General features: G+C 40.5%; 1 protein-coding gene across 34 annotated transcripts in view; it reads left to right on the top strand.

The window, feature by feature from the left end:
• RFTN2 (raftlin family member 2) overlaps positions 1 to 23,915 on the top strand; it is a 78,294-nt gene that overhangs the window by 36,242 nt on the left and 18,137 nt on the right. For 33 of the 34 annotated variants that reach the window (XM_081581551.1, XM_081581554.1, XM_081581552.1 and 30 more), the window contains 4 exons: positions 2,054 to 2,333; positions 4,812 to 5,015; positions 13,769 to 13,890; positions 15,056 to 15,159. In XM_081581551.1, the coding sequence (XP_081437677.1) occupies positions 2,054 to 2,333; positions 4,812 to 5,015; positions 13,769 to 13,890; positions 15,056 to 15,159 (710 nt within the window). Of the gene's footprint in view, positions 1 to 2,053; positions 2,334 to 4,805; positions 5,016 to 13,768; positions 13,891 to 15,055; positions 15,160 to 23,915 lie in introns of all 34 variants that reach the window. The other variant, XM_081581571.1, reaches the window with a different exon arrangement.

The raw sequence follows: 23,915 nt of genomic DNA, 5'->3' as shown, positions 1-23,915 counted from the left end.
TCAGGAAACATAGCATGTGAAATGTTTGAACATTGCCCCATGTATGAACAAGAGCAATAGATAAGTGCCAAATACTATTTTTGAACAAATGCCTTATATAGTTGATTATTGAACAGCTAGATTTTAAGTTATTTTAATGTCAGTGTTTGCTCTTTTTTAAATTTAGATTACAAATGTTTTCCCTAGGATTTCTAAATAAAAATAACATTAAAAACATCAGCCTTCCAAATTAAAAATGGAAAAGACAGTAATATTCCGTAAGATACTAAACTTTTCCAGACAAAACTTTTTAGTAATAGAGAAAGCCTTCTGCACTTGTTCACTCAAATCAACAAATAAGACCTAGAAAAAGCACTTTGACCTGCCTCCTTACCACATCTCCTCTCCTCTCCCAGGAGTCCTGATTTAAAGGACAATTTACGGTTATTTTTGAGGCTTCTTGCAGTGCTACAATCTTAATGTGTTAATTTACAGGAGTAAATGATACTGTGTCAGCAGTATTTGTCCTGGCTCCATATACCCACACCCTCTGCCTGGCTCAGAATTCCCTCCTCTTCAGCCAGAGCTAAGTTACAGTCGCCCCCTGCATGTGGATATTGCTGTCTGATATCACCCTGCTTCTTCTTCTTTTTTAAAAAAATATTTATTTATTCGGCTGCACAGGTCTTAGTTGGGCTTCCCCAGTGGCTCAGCAATAAAGAATCCGCCTGCAATGCAAGAGCCGTAGGAGACACAGGCTCGCTATCTGGGTCTAGAAGATCCCCTAGAGGAGGGCATAGCAACCCACTGCAGTATTCTTGCCTGGAGAATCCCATGGACAGAGGATCCTGGCAGGCTACAGTCCATAGGGTTGCAAAGAGTTTGTCACAATTGAAGTGACTTGGAACGCACACATGGTCTTAGCTGTGGCATGCAGAATCTTTAGTTGTAGCATGCAAACTCTTAGTTGTGCATGTGGGATCCAGTTCCCTGAGCAGGAATTGAACTTGGGCACCCTGCACTGGGAGCACGGAGTCTCAGCCACTGGACCACCAGGGAAGTCCCTCACCACTCTTCTTACTGGCCTTTTTCATTCCCTTTCATTTCTGACTATAGATGTTTGCACTTGCAATCTGCATCATAACTCTTTCTTCCCCTTCCAAGTAAATTTAAAACATTTAAAGCAGTGACAATATAAAAGATGTCGCTATCTCTTCATTTCAACATATTTAACAAATACTTATAGAGCACCTATAGGTACAAAACATTGCAATACAAAAATGAGTAAGATAGTACCTACTCTCAAAAGAATTGTGTTTAACACAGGACAAAGACATGACACAAAAAGAACAAAGAAATGATGCAAAAGCAGAGAAAGAAAAGTGCCAAGTGTGAAAATAATCACTCTTAAGCTCTCAAATGATTTCACTGGCATTGTCATGTGTTTCTGAACCCTACTCAGTAACTGACAAGATTGAATCTAATTATGTGTATTTGGCCCAGAAAGGAGACAATAGCTTTAAGATATGAGCAGATCAGAGTGGTAGTATGAATTTGGCTTATGTATATACATTCACATTTGTCAAGAATAAGTCTTTTAACATTTTTCTTTACCTACATCAAGCAAACAAGGCTGCATGTTTTCTGCTTTTAAATTAATGTCTCTTCTTTATTAATTAAGATGTATTTGGTAATGTTATTTTTGAGCATTTTTTAGAATAGTTTTGTATTTTACTTCAACTGGAGAAACCACTGTTAACTGAGCTGCAAAAATCATGCTATAGAATTATTAGTTCTTCCCAAATAATAACCTTTTAGAGAAAATACAGTTCTTGTTTTCATAATTTCTGAAGTGTATTAGTTCTGTTTGAAGAAGTCAGAATAATAATGTGACACTGTCTTAGGCTTGGTGCTGTATTAGAGGTGATTAGTTTGTTTATGAATAGGCCTTTAGTTACTGGTCGATTTACTCCTTTTCTAATGGATCTTCTTAATGAGCCTAAAGATTAATTGATAAAGTAATCAATGTAAATGAAGTTTACATTTTGTTGTACCATCTCTTTTTAAACCTCAGGTTAATGTAGCTGCTAAAAGAGGAATGAGATTTGTTGGTTTCATATCACAGCACTACCCACCACTTAAATTCTGCAATGGAAACAACCATGATGGAGACATTGAATCAACATTGCATGTGAGACATAGTCCAGAGGAAAACTGTAAAAACTGGAATGAAGGAACATTAAGTGGGCAATCGTCTGAAAGTGGAATCGAGGAAGAACTGCATCATGAAAGCGGACAGTGTCAAATGGAACGAGATGGCAGCCCCAGTTTCTCTAAATCAAGAAGAGGAGAAGGTAATAATAGACAAGAAGAGTAGAAATAGGATCTATATTCATTTAAAATTAGCAAAAATATGTTTTGAAGGGTTTTTAACAAATATGAGACAAATTATATCTCTAAAGATTAATAAATAAACTTGTATAAACTTGTCTTGATTTTTTTAAATTATTACAGATGGATGTAAGGTAGGGCAGTTTTCCAGTTATCCCTGGCATGGTCATACACCATCCACGTAATGAAACTTTGTGTTAAAAATTGGCTTCCATTTAGTCATGAGCCAACACCTCTGTAAAATGGAGGCTGTGCATGTGTACCAAAAAAGTGATTCTGTAAAGAAAGCTGTTCTGATTTATGTTTTTCCCTAAAAACAGTCTGTGAGAATTTTAGTTTTGGCCTTTCCCATTTCATGGATGATTTTCACCTTTGAAGTTAATTGGCTTCCTTTAATCACCAATTAGAATATGAGAATTCACATCATGATGAAACAATTAATATAACAATAGTGCCTGCATCCTTAAATAACTTTAAACAGTAGTTTTATTCTTCTTTTCAGCTAGCAAGGCTTCCCAAGAAACTGAGAGTATTTTGGACTGTTCTAAGTTTTCTGATACATTTATGGGCATGCTTTAAAAAGCGCTAATAGAGAAAATCAAAGACTATGTAAACCTTAGAGTTAGGAGTTTACAGTCAGACTGCCTCAGTGCCTTTATAGAATGGTGTTGCTGTGATAAATAGAAATGAGATGTCTACAAAGTGCTTATTCTGCCTGGCACAGAATAGACTCTGTATTAAGTTAGCTGCTATTAACTGATCCTTTGATCAGTCTTGATGCTGAGGCCACATGCACTGGTGGTATCAGCTTTCTGGGTTGTGGTGAGATTGCTCAGTATTTGTGCATGGCAGACACTCACTGGACTACAGTCATCATGGCCTCCTTAAGAAAGAACCAAGAGCATTTCCCATCTCATCATCTCACCACCTCACCACCACCAACACTGTTCCATTTTTTTTTTAACCAGTTCTTTAGCTAACTACCAGCCTGATTTTCCTGCAGTGTGAAAAATTTAGGAATGTAAGAGTGAACAAGTGTTGGAATTATGGTCAGAGAGCTACCTTTTATATTCTATCCACATGTGTGCTGCATGCTAAGTCTGACTCTTTGCAACCCTATGGACTATAACCCACCAGGTTTCTCTGTCCATGGGACTCTCCAGGCAAGAATACTGGAGTGGGTTGCCATACCCTCCTTCAGGGGATCTTCCTGATACAGGGATTGAACCAAGTCTCCTGCATTGGTAGGAGGGTTCTTTATCACTAGCACCACCTGGTATCCACGGCTACTTTTATATTTTGTCCTACCTCCTTTCAAAGACTATGATCTGCCTTTCTGTGTGTCTGATGTCCTCTGCCAGCATTCACAAGTTGTTTTGTGGAATTTGCTCAGCGTCTAAATGTTCTTTTGTTGAATTTGTGTGAGAGAAAGTCGTCTCCCCGTCCTATTCCTCTACCATCTTAGGACCGCCCTTCATGACTACTTTTAAACTCCTGCTCATTCCCATCCTGACTTTGATTAGATCAAATGTCTATTCCTAATCTTTTAAGTTCCAAATTGAATATGCTACTTAATTATCAGTCTTTAGATTCTGCCTTCTATTTAGTTTATTTTAAAACCCTGATAACTATTCTATGCCAGGGATTCTTAACTTTTGGTGCAGGGGGTTGGGAGTAGACACATAATAAAGACCTCTTGGAGAGTCTGGTGAAATCCATGGAGACTCACCCAGAAAACACACACACAACACACATATCCCTAATATTGTCTGTGGTGCAAATGACATTAGACTTCCTAATGCACAACCAATGATATGGGTCCATGGACCTCCAAGTTAAGAATTTGCTAACTTAAAGTAATATGCATTCTAAAGTCACTTTCACATACATATCCAAAGAATGAATAATGTTTGTAATAACAGAAATTCAGTAATAATGTGTATTTCCATCAACAGGAGAAAAGTAAACTCGAATGCTATGTAACAGTTAAACTAAATGAACAAGACCTACATGTATTAATTACAGTTCTAAAGCATAATGTTGAACAAGAAAATTAACTTATAGATTGATACATACAATACACCATTTTTAAAAAATTTTAAATTGCAAAACATCATTCATGTGTATAGACATGTATTTTAAAGAACAGAAGTACTTGCATGAGAATGATTAACACCAATTCATTACAGTAACTATTTCTGGAGGATAGGATTAGGGGAGATACATCGTGAGCCTTAACTTAACTACATATATCTCTCATTTCCTTGAAAAAATTCTGACGCAAACGTGGCCAAAGTTAAACAACTTGCATGGTGGGTAATTTTATTATTCTCTGTACCTGTTTGTATGCTTGAAAAGGCTCATGATTAATTAAACTAAAAAAAAAAAAAAATTTTAGTAATCCTTTCCCTTTTTCCTTCCTTCTGAACACCTATCCTCAGATAACAAGTTGTATACAGTCTTCAATGTTTTTGATGATGAATCAACCTGCTGGAACTATCAGGAAGGCATCCTGTCAATGAAAGTAACAAGAAAAGGCTCTGTCATTAGTACACTTGATGCTGATTGGCTGGAGTTAACTACATTTTATTATAAACAAGGCTTGTCTTTAATTGATTCTTTTGTATGCTGGGAAACACCTAAAGGTAAGTTTTATATTATGATATGTTGATACTTAAAAAATTTGACCTGTGTCAGAGTTGGTGGAAATGTTTTTGCCTCTCAAGTTCAATGGCGAAAAGGACAGATAATATTACTAAGAAAAAAGATTCTAATTATTGCACAGTTCAGTTCAGTTCAGTCGCCCATTCGTGTTCAACTCTTTGCAACCCCATGAACTGCAGCACTCCAGGCCTCACAAACTCCTGGAGTTTACCCAAACTCATGTCCATTGTGTTGGTGATGCCATCCAGCCATCTCATCCTCTGTCATCCCCTTCTCATGCCATTAATCTTTCTCAGCATCAGGGTATTTTCAAATGAGTCAACTCTTCACATGAGGTGGCCAAAGTATTAGAGTTTCAGCTTCAATATCAGTCCTTCCAATGAACACCCAGGACTGATCTCCTTAAGGATGGACTGGTTGGATCTCCTTGTAGTCCAAGGTACTCTCAAGAGTCTTCTCCAACACCACAGTTCAAAAGCATCAATTCTTCGGGGCTCAGCTTTCTTTATAGTCCAACTCTCACATCCATACATGACCACTGGAAAAACCATAGCCTTGACTAGACAAACCTTTGTTGACAAAGTAATGTCTCTGCTTTTTAATATTCTGTCTAGATCGGTCATAACTTTCCTTCCAAGGAGTAAGCGTCTTTTAATTTCATGGCTGCAATCACCATCAGCAGTGATTTTGGAGCCCAAAAAATTAAGTCAGCCACTGTTTCCACTGTTTCCCCATCTATTTGCCATGAAATGATGGGACCAGATGCCATGATCTTAGTTTTCTGAATGTTGAGCTTTAAGCCAACTTTTTCACTCTCCTCTTACACTTTCATCAAGAGGCTCTTTAGTTCTTCTTCACTTTCTGCCATAAGGGTGGTGTCATTTGCATATCTGAAGTTATTGATATTTCTCCCGGCAATCTTGATTCTAGCTGTGCTCCTTCCAGCCCAGCGTTTCTCGTGATGTACTATGCATATAAATTAAATAAACAGGGTGACAATATACAGCCTTGACGTACTCCTTTTCCTATTTGGAACCAGTGTGTTGTTCCATGTCCAGTTCTAACTGTTGCTTCCTGACCTGCAAACAGGTTTCTCAAGAGGCAGGTCAGGTAGTTTGGTATTCCCATCTCTTTCAGAATTTTCCACACTTTATTGTGATCCACACAGTCAAAGGCTTTGGCATAGTCAATAAAGCAGAAATAGATGTTTTTCTGGAACTCTCTTGCTTTTTCGATGATCCAGTGGATGTTGGCAATTTGATCTCTGGTTCCTCTGCCTTTTCTAAAACCAGCTTGAACATCTGGAAGTTCACGGTTCACATATTGCTGAAGCCTGGCTTGGAGAATTTTGAGCATTACTTTACTAGCGTGTGAGATGAGTGCAATTGTGCGGTAGTTTGAGCATTCTTTGGCATTGCCTTCCTTTGGGATTGGAATGAAAACTGACCTTTTCCAGTCCTGTGGCCACTGCTGAGTTTTCCAAATTTGCTGACATATTGAGTGCAGCACTTTCACAGCATCATTTTTTAGGATTTGAAACAGCTCAACTGGAATTTCATCACCTCCACTAGCTTTGTTCATAGTGATGCTTTCTAAGGCCCACTTGACTTCACATTCCAGGATGTCTGGCTCTAGTTTGAGTGATCACACCATCGTGATTATCTGGGTCATGAAGATCTTTTTTGTACAGTTCTTCTGTGTATTCTTGCCACCTCTTCTTAATATCTTCTGCTTCTGTTAGGTCCATATCATTTTTGTCCTTTATTGAGCCCATTTTTGCATGAAATGTTCCCTTGGTATCTATAATTTTCTTGAAGAGATCTCTAGTCTTTCCCATTCTATTGTTTTCCTCTATTTCTTTGCAATGATCGCTGAGGAAGGCTTTCTTATCTCTTCCTGCTATTCTTTGGAACTCTGCATTCAAATGGGTATATCTTTCCTTTTCTCCTTTGCTTTTCTCTTCTCTTTTCACAGCTCTTTGTAAGGCCTCCTCAGACAGCTATTTTACTTTTTTGCATTTCTTTTTCTTTGGGATGGTCTTGATCCCTGTCCCCTGTACAATGTCACGAACCTCAGTCCATAGTTCATCAGACACTCTGTCTATCAGATCTAGTCCCTTGAATCTATTTCTCACTTCCACTGTATAATCATAAGTGATTTGATTTAGGTCATACCTAAATGGTCTAGTGGTTTTCCCCACTTTCTTCAATTTAAGTCTGAATTTGGCAATTGCACATGCAACTTTAATATAAAATCTTAACAATCCTGTGTGGTACTATTGTAATGTTTGCTGTTGTGTTGTAACTATCAGAAATAGACAAACCTCGGTGTGATCAACTAGTAGAATTTTCCAAGTAAGATGTACTACAGCAGCCCAATCAGGAGGCATATGATGGCATTTGACAATTACTATCCAAATTTATTACACTAGCCCAGTTTTAGATACTCCCTACCATGTCTGCCTCTCTAAACCCGACTCCTCCTAAAATTTGTATAGAAAAATAAACGTTGGTTCAGAAAATGATCTATATTTATCTATGCCATTCCCTTATTTTTCATCTCTATCTAATCTTCTTTTAGTTACAATGGATATGTAATCATTTATCTGTCACAAAAACAAGCAAAACTTTCCAAAAATTATTTCTAAGAAAAGCATTTTTTGTTGTTGTTTTTTTTAAAGAGATTAGTGCTAAAAGAAAAGAAAAAAAGATAGTAAGGAGACTGGAAAAATGCATTAGGAAGGATGGAGTTTATGCAGATCAGGATAGTTAGGGATGGTGATTCACTGAGGTTAGAGAGAGGAATGAAAAAGCAAACCAGATGAGATCTCAATAAACCTCATTATTATTAGACTAGCCTAGTGATGCCTTAACTAATACAGCTAAAGACTTTGGTTATTTAAAATTGTCAAGTCATGTTCCAATAGATCCCTTTAACTAACAACCAAGAGTAAGGATCTAGCTCATTGGAGCACCCCAAAATACAGCCCCTTGCATAGTGTTTGGCACTTAGCAAGTACTCAATAAATATTTAATAGTATTTTTGGTTATTGGAAACTTCTTCCAAGTTGATCTTTTATGGAAACAGCCAGATCTGAATAAAGCCTGTGGACTTTAGGATTTAAACAGTTTAAATTCTGTGTCTTCTACTTAGAGCTGTGTGTGTGACCTGGGGAAGTTAGGTGAGCTCACTGAGCCTCAGTTTCCTAAAAGGGTGTAAAAACATTTCTACTAACTGTTGTGAGAATTTGGTAAGATATACTATGTACAAAATGACTCCCACAGTGCCTCACCCACTGTCAGAGTTCATTTTCTGGGATTGGTTTTCTCTCCTGACACTTACAAGATGTTCTTACAATACTTTTAGTATGAATCAGCTATTTGGAGGTCAGTTTATGCTTCACATATTTCTCTCTCTGTGTCTATGTCTTGCTCTTCCCTCCAAAGAGTCTAAGTTAGAGCCATTCAAAAAAGGGGCTGGGGGGTGTGGAATTCCCTGGCAGTCCAGTGGTTAAGACTCCACGTTTTCACTATCAAGGCCTGGATTCCATTCCTGGTTGGGGAACTAGGATATTCTTCAAGTTGCGTGATGTGGCCAAAAAAAACTTTAAAGAGCCATTCCAAATTTTGGATTATGACTAATTGCTGAAGGAAAGACAAAGAAATCCTCCTTTCACAATGTCTTTCGGGCATCTCTGCCTTGAGCCTTTCCTGGTGGAAATAAAATTAGCCACAGCAGTTGCCAGCCAGAGGCTCTGTAGGGCTTTTGTTCTTAAAGCCTCAGAAGCTATTTAGAGAGCCCCAGGGAGAGTCTCTCCCTGTCAGCAGCTCTGGAATGTCTCATTAGGCTGTTGCATCTCAGGCCATGCCAAGCCCTAATGAGCCATGGTCTGTAAGGTCTGGCGACTGGGTGTGTCACTCGGGACTTTCCTGGGAGTACACAGGGAAGCTGTGGAGGGGAAATTGTGACCCATGCCCGTGTCACCATGAGAAATAAGTCAGAGGAAACAGGGCTGAATTGGCCACTTTGTCCTAGAACATCAGATGCCTGACATCCAAAGCACGTAGGGGACAATGCATATTTTGTTTTGTCTTCCATCCTCTTCCAAAATACTGTCAGAAGCCAGCCCACACATGAGAAGTACAAAACCAGATATTGCTCAGAAATTTAAATATGTTACTCCACAAATCTCATTCTATAAAATTCTCCAGAAACAGAGAGAAGGGGAAAAAAAAAATTTAAGTCAGGAAAGTCATGGTGGAAATGTTGTAAGGTCTGTGAAATCCCTCTTCCGTGCCCTTTCCCACTCACTTTTGAAGCCTTTTCTGTTTTGAAAAGTCTCACACACGGGGCACCCAGGGACCCTCCTGCTGTTCTTGTGGCCCAAGGGTCTCACTGCATGACCTTCTCCTGTTCCTGACCTTCTCCAGCATCTGGCCTTCTCCAAACTGGCCTGCATCTGGGTTCTCTGCACACTTACAACTTCCAAATGAATCCAGAGGATCCTACAAGAGGCTTATCCAATTATGCCAACAGAGACAAAGCACTTGATTCTACCAGAACATGTAGAGATCCGGTGGGCAGCTGACATGGATGAGATGGCCAACTCTGCCAACTGGTACAGAACACACCCACACACACAAACAAAACCCTTGAGATTATTACACTTCACTAGCCTACCAATGCCCACCACCCTCAGAGCATAGCCTCTTCCTGCGTATGGTATACCCACATCTGAAGGCTATATTTTCATTTTTTGTGGATTCTTTTCAGACTTCACTTGATAGTCATTTCAGTCTCTTCATTCCTATAAAAATGCTTGTGTGGAGTTGGAGATGTATCAGAATGAGGAGTAGGGTAGAGTAATGGCATTGAAACATGTATGTATTCATTTCATATATACATATATGTATGTATGTGCTACTGTGCATAATTGCTCAATTGTGTCCTACTCTTTGCAATCCCATGTACTGTAGCTCGCCAGGCTCCTCTCTCCATGGGGATTCTCCAGGCAAGAATACTGGAGTGGGTTGCCATGCTCTCCTCCAAGGGATCTTCCTGACTCAGGGATTGAACCCAAGTCTTCTTCATTTTAGGCAGACTCTTTACTGCTAAGCCACCAAGGAAACCCCATATGTATATATATATATATATATATATATATATATACACCAGGCCCTAGGCCTGGCACATGAGGTTTATACTGATGAGCAAAATGGACATCTTCCCTATTCTTAAAAGCTAGCCACGGGACTTCCTTGGCGGTCCAGTAGTTAAGACTTGTGTTTCCACTGAGAGGGCACAGGTTCTGTCCCGGGTCAGGAGAAACTAAGATCTCACATGTTACTCACGGCAAGGCCAGAAAAAAAAATTGAGCAGCAGTGGATCAGGTCAATTCTTTGTAACTTTTTCATATTATGCACACATGCATGCTCAGTCACTTTAGTCGTGTCCAATTCTTTGCGATCCTATGGACTGTAGCCTGCCAGGTTCCTCTGTCCATGGGATTCTCCAGGCAAGAATACTCGAGTCGGTTGCCATTCCCTCCTCCAGGGGATCTTCCCAACCCAGGGACTAAACCTGCGTCTCCTGCACTGTGGGCAGACTCTTTACCCACTGAGCCACCTGAGAAGTCCTCTGCACACATAGAAAATGATAATATTGTACATCATGTGAAATGCCAGGCTGGATGAAGCACAAGCTGTAATCAAGATTGCTGGGAGAAATATTAATAACCTCAGATATGCAGATGACACCACCCTTATGGCAGAAATCGAGGAAGATCGAAAAAGCCTCTTGTTGAAGGTGAGAGAGGAGAGTGAAAAAGTTGGCTTAAAACTCAACATTCAAAAAACTAAGATCATGGCATCCAGTCCCATCACTTCATGGCAAATAGATGGGGAAAAAATGGAAACAGTGAGAGACTTAATTTTCTTGGGCTCCAAAATCACTGCAGATGGTGACTGCAGCCGTGAAATTTAAAGACACTTGCTCCTTGGAAGAAAGCTATGGCAAACCTAAACAGCGTATTACAAAGCAGAGACTTTACTTTGCCAACAAAGGTCCGTATTGTCAAAGTTATGATTTTCCAGTAGTCATGTATGGATGTGAGAGTTGGACCATAAAGAAGGTTGAGTGCCGAAGAATTGAGGCTTTTGAACTGTGGTGTTGGAGAAGACCCTTGAGAGTCCCTTGGACTGAAAGGAGATCAAACCAGTCAATTCTAAAGGAATTCAATCCTGAATATTCATTGGAAGGACTGATTCTGAAGCTGAAGCTCCAATACTTGAGCCACCTGATGCCAAGAGCCAACTCATTAGAAAAGACCCTGATACTGGGAAAGGTTGAAGGCAAGAGGAGAAGGGGATGACAGAGGACGAGATGGTTGGATGGCAGCACCGACTCAATGGACATGAATTTGAGCTCCAGGAGATGGTGATGGACAGGGAAGCCTGGCGTGCTACAGTCCATGGGGTCACAAAGAGTCGGACACAATTGAGCAACTGAACAACAGCAATATTGTAGGACACATGGATATAAGAAGAAAAGCTGCTCTGGGCAAAAGGGGGCGCCCTGTACCTTAGCTCATCTGAATCCCATTCTAAGCACACCAGTGAGCCAAGGCACACAGGGTGGGAAGGTCTGAGATACATGCTGTTAAGAGATGAGTCAGTTCAGGACAGTTGTTAAGTAATCGTTCAGAATTGTCAACTTACCCCAATACCTGGAATATAACACACCAAGAACCCCAGTGGTCACTTCCCATGAGGCCTTCCCTGCCACCCTCCCCAGCTGCTGCTTCTGTCAGGGAGAGTTTCTTAAGAGATAGAAATAGTCCCTCCTGGGAAGTATCATTCTTCTGTGGCTCTGAGGACCAGCATGGTCCCTAAGAAAGCTTAGCCAGGGGACTTGGGGAGCTCTAAAGTGAGAAGGAATGTTGTTTTTAACTGAAGTTATAAGATACATAGAACAAGGTGCATTAATCTTATGCATACAGCTGAATAGAACACAAATGTTCAAGATACAGAACATTTCCTTATATGTCAACTATATCTCGATATTGAGGGGTAAAAGGCAAAAAAAAAAAAAAAAGGATACAGAATATTTCTGAAATCCCAGAAGGCCTCCTCATGGCCCTTCCCCATCAATACCCTCCCATGCAGAGAGAAGAATTGTTCTGACTTCCAGCACCATAGATTAATTTTGCTTATTTTTGAACTTCATGTGGGTTGAACTATACAGTATGTTTTCTTTATCTCCTCACTTCTTTTCCTCAACATAGTATCTCTGACAGTTATCCATGCTGTTGTATTCCAGTGAGTCTTTCTTTTTTATTCTTGGTGGTATTGCAGTGTGTGAGTCTACCACATTTTCATTCTTTTAAACCAAGAGAAGTTTAGAAGTACTAAGGAATCTCAATACTGAGAACAAGAAAACAGACACCACAAAACCCATAGTTCTCCAACTATATAATCCTAATGTAAATAAGAAGAGATTACAGTTAACTACATAATTATCACAGTATATAATTATTCTTAAAGTTTATACACCCATTCTAAAAAAGGACTTGAGGCAAATATACAATTTTAAAGATGGCCTTGGGATGCTCTAAACTGACAATCAAAAACATATTTAATTCTATGGGTCACTTTGGTGTGACAGTAGACAAGTACATTTAAAAGAGGTGGAACATATACTGTAGCTAGAACAGCAATTCCAACAAGTAAATTAAACTTTACTGGGTTTTGGGAACCATGCCGAACAAAGTAAATTCTTCATGTTATTCTGCCGGAACTATAACTGATATAAAAATAGTAATAGTGATTTTCGTTTAAAGTTTTATAGCTCATTAACAAAAATGAAAACTGAAAATTACATTTGAATTACTTTGGTGTTTTGTTTGTTTTTTGGTCTGTAAGTTTAATAGATGTTTTGAAAACTTTGTAGATTATTATTTGGATAATCGTCCATCAGGGAAACTTTGACGTGACATTGTGCTGTATAAAAACAAAATGTTTAACCAGCACATGATCATGGGAAAATTGTCTCCTACTGCAAAGTAGGAGACAAAAGAATTTCCATAAAATCAGTTTAGTTTTGGCCAGCTGGTTATTGTCAGCTGTTCAAAAAAATGTCAGAGGGGCCCTCCCTCAAAACTTCCTTCCCAGCAGGAATTCTTTTGACAATGACTTCTGTTTAGGATCTTCCTGTTACCATTCTTTTTTTTTTTAAGCATCACTGAGGAAAAGAATTGTTCTGTATTTATATTTTTTTTAATAATCTTACCTCACCTTGGTTTTGATATCACACCTGTAATTTCAAGGATTAATATTTTTGATGTTTTTCTTAGTGGTATGATTGACATGCATACAACATGTAGAACAGAAACTAGCATTTGATTTCCAGGTGAAGGTGATTTCCAGATGTTTTTAGGCTTAGGAAATCCATTTACTTCTCACTGTATGATATTATTTTATCTTGTGTTTGTTATAGTAGTCTTCGTGTTTACAATTTGATCTTAATTCAGTTAGGTATAAAACTGTCTTAACTTTTGCGAAAAAAAGAAATTACCTCAAAGAGAAGGGAAATGTCATAGATTCACCTAAAACAAGTATTTGTTAATTGATATATTTTTCTTTCAACTTCCTGTAAGGGTTATTTGTTAACATTTTAGATGATCTGAAAAGACACTGAATATGTGCAACTCTCCTTAATTGTATCTTTTTCCTCACAGGGGATCACTTGTCGAAATCTTTGGAAGGATTCTTTATCTATGAAGAAGAAGGCTCTGGAGTACCAGGATTCAGCAGGAAAGGAAATGATGCCATCGTAGTAGAACAATGGACAGTTATTGAGGTAAACTGCGTTTTTTTTATAATTTGACTTGACTTTTATATTGAGTTTTACATTTAGATCTTCATTGCCTAACACAGACAATATTCTTCAAACACATGTTTATTCAGTGTTCAGAATTTCATCACAAATACTTGAACAAACTTCTTGCAAATTTGGGAAAAGGTGATTTGTTTTACTCAGTGTTCAGATTTGTTTAAAGATAACAAAATAATTATTTATACATAAATAGCAGTAGATTCCCAAAGGTTTGACATTCTTATTCTAAACAACATCCCCGGCACTGAGATTCTCTGTACACAATGCCAAGACAACTAGATGAAAGTGAAAACAAATTCAGTCAATTTTGTCTTTGAGCAACCAACGTGACTGACTTTTTCACCTTGTGAATTGACTTTCAAAGGCAAAAATATCCAAAGGTATTCTCCCTCTCACCAGACCAAATATGTACACACAGCATTGCCCTTCCTAACAAGAGGTGACTTTGCTGTCAGCATTGTGCACTCTGAATTCAGGTATCACCAAATGGACTGCCATTGAGGTGTACAGACTGAATTCAGGTGTATTTGCTGGTGTGTGAGGCCCTCACTGCCAGCCTCCCTCAAGGACACTTTCACCTTTCTGGCCTTGTCGAGATTAGAGAGACATAGGCCATTTTCAAAGAAACTGAAAACTCCATTGAGGGGGGCACAAGGACGTGGGATAAGAGGAAAAACTCCAAGAATCAATTCCAAATGAGTGAAAAGCAGTGAACATTCTCACCTTTCACTCCTCAATGCTCACTCTTTACTCCAGTCCTCACTTCCCAGGCCCTAGACCAGTGTTTGTGGAAGTGTGGGCTCTACTTGGATTCAAATCACCCAGGGAGCTTTTTAAAGTGCAAATTCCTAGTCCCCACCCTATACATTAAAGTTTGATGCCCAAACAAGACTGAGAGAAGGAAGGCCCAAACCTTAGAGAACCTTGCTCCACTCAGATCCCCTGGGTTTCTAGCTTGGTGGAATGGTTGGGAAGCAGCAGGAAGCAGAAAAGAAGACTGGAGCCAGTGAAACTGCACTTAATGGAGCATGAATGCCCCTTATCCCAACACTCCTCACCCTTATTGTCATCACTTTTGTAGCTGGTTGTCTTTGTCATTAGACTATGAGCTCTGTGCTTATTCACGCAGGGCTGTGAAATCAAGACAGATTATGGTCCTCTGCTGCACACTCTGGCTGAGTTTGGATGGCTCCTGACAAGCGTGTTGCCTACTCCTATACTGAGACATGACAGGTAACGCTGAAGTACCTGACACACCCTCATTTCATGCTAAAACAGAGCTCGTCTGTAATATAATGCAACCTAACAGTGCTTATTTAAAGCCTACGAAAAGCATTTCACTGAACTTCTAATCTGATTTCATGGGCCTTGGAGATCAGCAAATCTAACCCTCTCTTGTTATATATATCCCTCAGTATCCATGAGGGATTTGTTCCAGGACCCCCACGGATACCAAAATCTGGGATGTTCAAGTCCCTTGTATAAAGTGGATGAAGTGTTAGGTGCTCATTCATGTCCAGCTCTTTGTCACCCATGGACTGTAGCCCACCAGACTCCTCTGTCCATGGATTCTCCAGGCAAGAATACTGGAGTGGATTGCCATTCCATTCTCCAGGATATCTTCCCGACCTACGGATCAAACCCAAGTCTCCTGCATTGCAGGCATTAGAGCCACCAGGGAGTTTTCAAATGTGGTCAGGGAATGGGGCAGGCAAAGAGAGGATGATGGCATGTCCTGGTGTTTTGTAATGGACAGTCTATTCCAGGGCCCAAAACTATTTGCTTGATTCTTTGTAACCCTTTCCTCACCAAAGATAAAGGTAAAGTATGTTAGCCACATCTGACTCCTTGCGACCCCATGGACCGTAACCCACCAGGCACCTCCATGGGATTCTCTAGGCAAGAATACTGGAGTACATTGCCATGCCATCCTCCAGGGGATCTTCTCAACCCAGGGATTGAACCCAGGTCTCCTGCATTGCAGACAGATTCTTTACCACCTGAGCCACCAAGGACACTCTATAAAGTGGCATAGTATTTGCATATAATCTACATGCAGCCCGTATATTTTCAGTCATCTCTAGATTACTTATAATAGCTATACAATTTAAATGCTATGTACACAGTTGCTTGCAAGTTCAAGTTTTGCTTTTTGGAACTTTCTGAAATTTTTTTCTCGAATATTTTCCATTGGCAGTTGGTAGACTCTGAACTGCAGGTGCAGAGAGCCAACTGTGCATACAAGCTATTATTAAGGGCACCGCCTTCTCAAGGGCGTCTGAGTTCACATTGGCAGTGCCAGAGAAGGGGCAAAGTAGACCAACTCCCAGCACTCAGAGGTGCCCCTCCCTTCAAAGGCCGCACTACTGTACCTTCTTTTTCCCAACTTGAGATGCTGATTCTTCCCTAGAGTGAAGATTGAGTCGATATGAATCCGCAAACAGAAAATACAGCCCCCTCTGCGGGATGCTTAGTCCTGCTCTTGTGCACTGCCTGTGTGAAACTGCCCTCAGTCCAGCACACAGCTGAGGTTAGAGCTGCAGTGCGGCCCAGAGGGTGGGGTGGAGAGGCAACAGTGCTTCTGCCTCCGTTCCGCCCCTCCAGTGTGGGGAGAAGGGTAGCTTTCTCCTGCAGCATGAACTTATCTGTTTCCACTAAAATAAACACTTACATTAGAACCAAAATGCCAACACTTCACAAATACCGACTTTTCCTTTTGTCCTATTCCTGGGGAAGGAAAAGATCAAGTTGTTATTTTTTTGTTTGTTTGTAAAAAGAGACAAATTAAGCCCTCTATATGAAGTGCTTTGCTATCCCCTGGACTCAGAGATGTTCCCTCTGCTCTATTTGGCATCCAGAAAATGACTGACTGCCAAGGCTGTCCTGTCTGGGCTGGTACAATCTGCAGAGAACAGCTCAGTGTTGCCTGGGCCTTCCCTTTGAGCAAAGTCAAGTGGACCGTAGCTTAACACTGATTGTCAGCGTAGCTAAGGGAAGCAACTGCCCCTTCCTCGGTCGCATCCACCCTTTAGCAACTTTACCCCTGTCCAATAACACTACCTCCCCACAAACTTTAAAAACATTGGATTAACATGGCTCTATAATAAAGCCACATCTTCTTCAGGTGGGGAAAGGGATAAAAGTGGGTACAGTGTAAAGACACTTAGGTTTTAAGAGGAGAACTTAGAAGTAAGCAAAACAATCTGCTTTTCTTCTCAGAGATTTATTGGTAACTGTTCTTAAATTGTGAGTGATAGCTCTGTGAATCATTACTCAGCTTCTAAAAGTCTGTGACATAGGGGCTTCCCTGGTGGCTCAGCGGTAAAGAATCCTGCCAATGCAGGAGACACATGTTTGATCCCCGGTCTGAGAAAATTCCTCATGCAGAGGAGCAGCTAAGCTGGAGTGCCACAGCTAGTGAGCCTGTGCTCTAGAGAGCTCAACTACTGAGCCCACATGCTGCAACTGCTGAAGGTTGTGCACCCTAGAGCCTGTGCTCTGAAACAAGAGAAGCCACTGAGATAAGAAGCCTGCACACCGCAACTGGCGAGTAGCCCCCGCACGCCACGACTAGAGAAAAGCCAGTGCAGCAACGAAGACCCAGCACAGCCAAAAATAAATAAATTATTATTTTTTTAATCTGTGACACACCTGTCAGATCACAGAACAGCAGTAATTCTCAAGATTTGGCCTGCAGACCAAGCGATGTGAATACTGTGGAGCGCCCAGGAACACACACATGCTGGAGGCTTATCCCAGCAGGACAGTCAGAGACTCTAAGGATAGGGTCCATGAAGCTCCATTTTCACAAGTTTCAGAATCTCATCGACATTTGAGGAACTTTGCATAGGTGATGAAAAGAGAAAGAAATTTCACTTCCCTGCCACCCCTCACCTTCCATACGCCAAGTCAGTGGTCTACCTGACTCACCCTCCAATCTCCCTCAGAATAACTTCTGTATTTAACCTCCTCATTTCTCCTAGGTGTATAATTTAAGGCATCATTGATCCTTCTTAAAAGTGCTCCAAGTTCTGAACCTTTCATGTTCCTTTTCTCCCGAGTGGAAAATATACTTATCATTCCTCCTTCCTATTCACTCAGGACTTCAGTTCCCATGAGTCTAAATATTTCCTAAAGTGATATGAATGACCAGCCAGGCACTAGATTAGATAGCAAGACTAAAAGGTTGGATGCTGAGCCATGAACATGGGCTGCCACTCGCTGAGCATCTCCTGTTTGGTTTGGGAATGAGAACAAGACTGAGACCACAGGTGGGAAGGAAGACCTCTCAAGTATACTGTGATGGCAGAGGGTGGTGGAGCCAGAACCATGCTTTGCCTGACCACCTTGTCCTGTGTGTCAAACCGCATATGGTCACAGGCCAGACCGAGTGATCAGGAGGCTCTCTGGAGTGGGGAGGGGCTGTCTGCTGTCCCTGGGGCAGAGGTAGCACTGCTGCCTCACCACAGCTCCAGCTTCCTCTGTACCCCTGCGTGTGCCTGTGCTTAGTGTGCTTAGTCGCTCAGTCGTGTCTGACTCTTTGCGACCCGATGTACTGTAGCCCGTCAGGCTCTTCTGTTCATGGGATTCTCCAGGCAAGATTGCTGGAGCGGGTTGCCATGCCCTCCTCCAGGGGATCTTCCCAACCCAGGGATCGAACTCAGGTCTCCCACACTGCAAGCGGATTCTTTACTGTCTGAGCCACCAGGGAAGCCCAGGGTACTGCTAGTATCCACCAAGATGCTGTGAAGACAGAATGGACCTTTCAGGCCCTCCTTGTGAAGGCTCATCTTTATGCGCAATTAAACTAGCAGTGGGGCACGAATTCCCTTGTAGTGCAGTGGTTAGGTTTCCACGCTTTCACTGCAGTGGCCCGGGTTCAAAACCTGATTGAAGAACTGTGCTGCACACTGAGTTGTCACAACCCAAAAAAAACAAAGCAAGGGGGTACTAGGACCCTCTAGGGCCCTGCAAGCCAGCAGGCTTGTCACCCAGCCTCAACCACCAGTGTCTGGCACAAACCTCCACACAAAGTTGGGCCTTTTTATTCTTGTCCAAATATGCTGTCCCTGTGACAGTCACACGCTGGTCTTAGCTGCTTCACTACACACAGAATAGTAGTCACCTTCAGCCAGGTCATCTTTAAACATCAATAAACGTATTACACACAGTTCATCTTGGTCCAGGTAGAGGATAGAGCCTAAAAGTTTTTAGTTTCTGAAACTAGAAGAATGGTTCAGGCTTTGAGATACACAGATCTCACCTGAATTACACCGTCACCATTTACCAGCTATGACTTGGAGAACTTCTTTGAGTCTCAATTTCCTCATCTGGAAAATGATATAATAATATCAGTTTCACTGGATTATCATGATGTTTGAGTGTGATAAAGCGGGGCCTGTGCATGATGTCTGTCCTAAATCAAGATATTTCAGAAAATGAAAACACACTGTAGTTCACTGTATACAAAATCAGCACAGAGTATCACAAACGAATAAAACCAATTAAAAAGACAGAAATAAATAATGACATTATAAAAGTTCATGCCTATACATGATGCTTGCGCTCAGAAAAACAAATGTTATCATCTTTCTTTTTGGGCCCATATGTCGTAAAATATAACTTAGAACCAGTAAAAACTTTCTTCCTAAATATTTTACCAGTGAAAGCTTTCTTCCTAAATATTTTACCAGTGAAAACTTTCTTCCTAAATATTTTCAACTCATATACAACAATTGTGTCTTAAGCAATTTTCAATTTTTTTCTACTCTTCTATCATGTGAACCATAATTTGAATGGTCTCTACATGAAGTATTTTCTTTCATTACTCAAATATATCCTGTTAGATATAGAAAACAAGCTTGTGGTTACCAAAAGGAGGAGAGAAAGCAGGAGGAACAAATTAGGGGTTGGGATTAACAGATACAAACTGCTACATTTACAATAGATAAGCAACAAGGATATATATTTTTTATTTATTTTTAATTGAAGGATAATTGCTTTACAGTAGTGTGTTGGTTTCTACCAAACATCAGCATGAATCATCCATAGGTTTACCCAACAAGGATATGTTGTATAGCCCAGGGAATTATACCTGTTACCCAAAAACTGCATATTTGCCTCTTGGTGGGTATGTAGTCAAAAGTTACAATGAAGCCAAAGATCAGGAAAAGGAAGGATTTATTACTTACAGCAAGTAAGGAGACCATGGAGGATATTTTCCAAAGTGGTGTCTCCCCAAACAGCAAAACTGGCCTGGGGCAGGAGGAGTGGTAGTGAGATGGGGAGTGGTTTGGTACATGTGTATTCATGCAGGGGCTTGAAAGTGAAAGTGAATTCTGCATAGAATCAGGGTAAATGTTGACCCGAGTCCAAGCTTTAGTTGATTGAAATCACAAGGGTCAGATAAGGTCTTTTCATCTTTCCTTAGGTTCTGACCAGGCTGGGATCAAAGCACAAAGTCACAGCCCTCCACGTGGGTGGAGTCTTAGTTCTACTCAACCTAAGATCTGTATCAGATTGCTATCCACATCCCTTGAGGAGGAATTAGGAATCTGTTTTATCGCTGAACTCTTGCTTTATGACTGCTTTTCCTTTGTCCCTGCCTTCTTTTCTTCTCTTACAATCATTATTTACTGACTCACATAGTACAATAGTAGGCAATCAATGAATATTTGTTGAATGGATGGTTAAATGAAAGAGAGCTATGAAGGAAAAATAAATACTGGTAACAAAAGCTTTAAAATATTAAAAAAAAAAAATTATTTACTGAGACCTGTTCAAGGGCAAGCATTGTGGCCTGGCTTAGATCACAGATGGCTTAGGCCAAAAATGACTTCTTTTTTGTCAAGAAAGCCGTGCCCGGTTCTCTTTTTCTGGGGAACCCCACCCACCCACCCTATCTGCTCACATACTCATTATATTGTAATGATGGAATATAATCTGCAAAAGTACTAAATTACTGTTCTATACACCTGAAACAAACATAGTATTGTAAAGCAACTATACTTCAGTAAGAACAACAAAAAGAAAAAGCAAGAGAATTCCAGAAAAACATCTACATCTGCTTTATTGACTACACTAAAGCCTTTGACTCTGTGGATCACAATAAGCTGTGGAAAATTCTTCAAGAGATGGGAATATGAGACCTCCTTACCTACCTCCTGAGAAATCTATATGCAGGTGAAGAAGCAACAGTTAGAACTGGACATGGAACAACGAACTGGTTCCAAATTGGGAAAGGAGTACATCAACGCTATATATTGTCACCATGCTTATTTAACTTATCTGCAGAGTACATCATTCGAAATGCCAGACTGGATGAAGCACAAGCTGGAATCAAGATTGCTGGGAGAAATACCAATAACCTCAGATAAGCCAATGACACCACCCTTATGGCAGAAAGCAAAAAGAAACTAAAGAGCCTCTTGATGAAAGTAAAAGAAGAGAGTGGAAAAGCTGGCTTAAAACTCAGCATTCAAAAAAACTAAGATCATGGCATCTGGTCCCATTACTTCATGGCAAATAGATGTGCAAACGATGGAAACAGTGAGGGACTTTATTTTCTTGGGCTCCAAAATCACTGCAGATGGTGACTGCAGCCAAGAAATTAAAAGACATTTGCTCCTTGAAAGAAAAGCTATGACCAACCTAGACAGCATATTAAAAAATAGAGACTTTACTTTACTGACAAAGGTCCATATAGTCAAAGCTATGGTTTTTCCAGTAGTCATGTATGGATGTGAGAGTTGGACAATAAAGAAAGCTGAGCACCAAAGAATTGATGTTTTTGAACTGTGGTGCTGGAGAAGACTCTTGAGAGTCCCTTGGACTGAAAGGAGATCAAACCAGTCAATCCTAAAGGAAATCAGTTCTGAATAGTCATTGGAAGGACTGATACTGAAGCTCCAATACTTTGGCCACCTGATTCGATGAACTGACTCATTGGAAAAGACCCTGATGCTGGGAAGGATTGAAGACAGGAGAAGGGGACAACAGAGGATGAAATGGTTGGATGGCATCACTGACTTAATGGACATGAGTCTGAGCAAGCTCTGGGAGTTGATGATGGATGGGGAGGCCGGGCGTGCTGCAGTCCATAGGGTTGCAAAGAGTCGGATACGACTGAGTGCCTGAACTGAACTGAACTGAAGAACAGCTATATCCTGTTATCATATTATATAAAGTTGTTTTCCTAGGGTGTCCTTAAATTAAAGTTATTGCTTCATTGCCATAGGCAAGATCATACCACTGAGGTTTAAAGCTGTGCTACCATGGAATCATCAACATCTGATATCATGACCTCATTCCAGGGTTATTGTTACCAGTCCTGAAAACTTGCCAGAATCCCTTTTTAATCTGTATCACTATATAACTATACAAATAGGCCCAATCCTTTTCAGAAAAATCAAGGTGAAAATTTACATCAAATTCTTCAGGACAAATCTGGTAGGGGGTCAGATTAGCTGAATCAGCAGCCAATATTGCTGACCTCAAAGTAATCACTGAGAAAAAAATGAAAAGAGGAGGCAAAATTCCCTCTGTCTACCTGAGATCAGTTCACCTCTCTCCAGTAATAATCTAGAGCAGGCAGGGAAGGGGGAATGTTCATTTCAATAAGAATCCAAGGTGATTCTGATGCATTTACAGAAATATGAAATTATAACCTTACACTGAGAGAGAAATATTTTTTATTTTATTAATTTTTAATTGGAGGATGGTTGCTTTACAATATTGTGTTGGTCTCTGCCATATATCAACACGAATCAGCCATTGGTATATGCATGTCCCCCTTCTCTTGAACCTACCTCTCATCTCCCTCCCCCATCCCATCCCTCTAGATTGTCACAAAACACCAGATTTGAGCTCCCTGTGTCTGGCTCAGACAGTAAAGAATCTACCTGGAATGCAGGCAACCTGGATTCAATCCCTGGACTGGGAAGATTGCCTGGAGGAAGGCATGGCAACCCACTCCAGTATTCTTTCCTGGAGAATCCCCATGGACAGAGGAGCCTGGCGGGCTACAGTCGATGGGGTCGCAAAGAGTCAGACATGACTGAGCGACTAAGCACAGCACAGCGTCATACAACAAATTCTTTGGAACTCAGGGAAGACCTAGAAAACTAAAGCCTTTTTTTTTTTTTTTTTTTTTTTACAACCAGAAACAGGGGACGTGGAGGGGCTTTTGGCCCTCCAAAATGTCATAGTACATAAACAGATACATGGCATATCTTTGTCATTAAAATTTAATGGGGAAGGGGGAGGAATTCCAGAGAAAATATATTAAAAGACTCCTTGGGGAAGCAATAATGCAAAAAGAGTTGCATGTCAGGCCAGTGAATATGGTAGAAAACATCCGTGAAAGAGGAAAGGAGGTCGGTGGAGGCTGAGAAGTCTGAGGTGTAGGGACTATTATGAAAGAATAGTGCTTCCAAAAGTAGTTTTAGAGAGGATATTCCTGGTGGCAGATAGGGCTAACCAGGAATAGTAAATAGGAGTCATCTCACATAGCAGCACTGGTCTATTGGTCGTAGCTGCCCAAACACCATAAAAACAAAGATTGTGATACCAGGATCAGCAGAAAAGAATGAGTTAGTGAGCGTGTGTCTGCTATGAGCATGAAAAGTAGAAGTATGAAGACTGCAAAATAGTTCCTCTTTCTGGAAACCATAAGCACAAAGCAGAGTCAGCAAAGTGCAGGACTTATTCAAGGAGAAGCGAGTACACATGAATGAACTCCTAAAGACCTCTCCTAATTTAAAACTCATAGATCCAACAAAAAAAGAGTAGGCCCACACAGATACAGAGAACGAGCTAGTGGATACCAGTATGGACAGGGGAGGGAGGAGTGATAAATAGAGATAGGTGAGTAAGAAGTACAAACTACTATGTATAAAATAAATAAGTTGTGAGGATATATTGCACATCACAAAGAATATAGCCAATATTTTATAATAATTATAAATGGAGTATAAACGTTAAAAATTGTG

The sequence above is a fragment of the Giraffa tippelskirchi genome, chromosome 3, assembly GCF_054371585.1.
Source record: "Giraffa tippelskirchi isolate mGirTip1 chromosome 3, T2T-mGirTip1v1.2.pri, whole genome shotgun sequence".
Classification (NCBI taxonomy): Eukaryota; Metazoa; Chordata; class Mammalia; order Artiodactyla; family Giraffidae; genus Giraffa; species Giraffa tippelskirchi.
The sequence above is the reverse complement of the archived record's forward strand: the minus strand, read 5'-3'. Positions and strand labels throughout refer to the sequence as shown.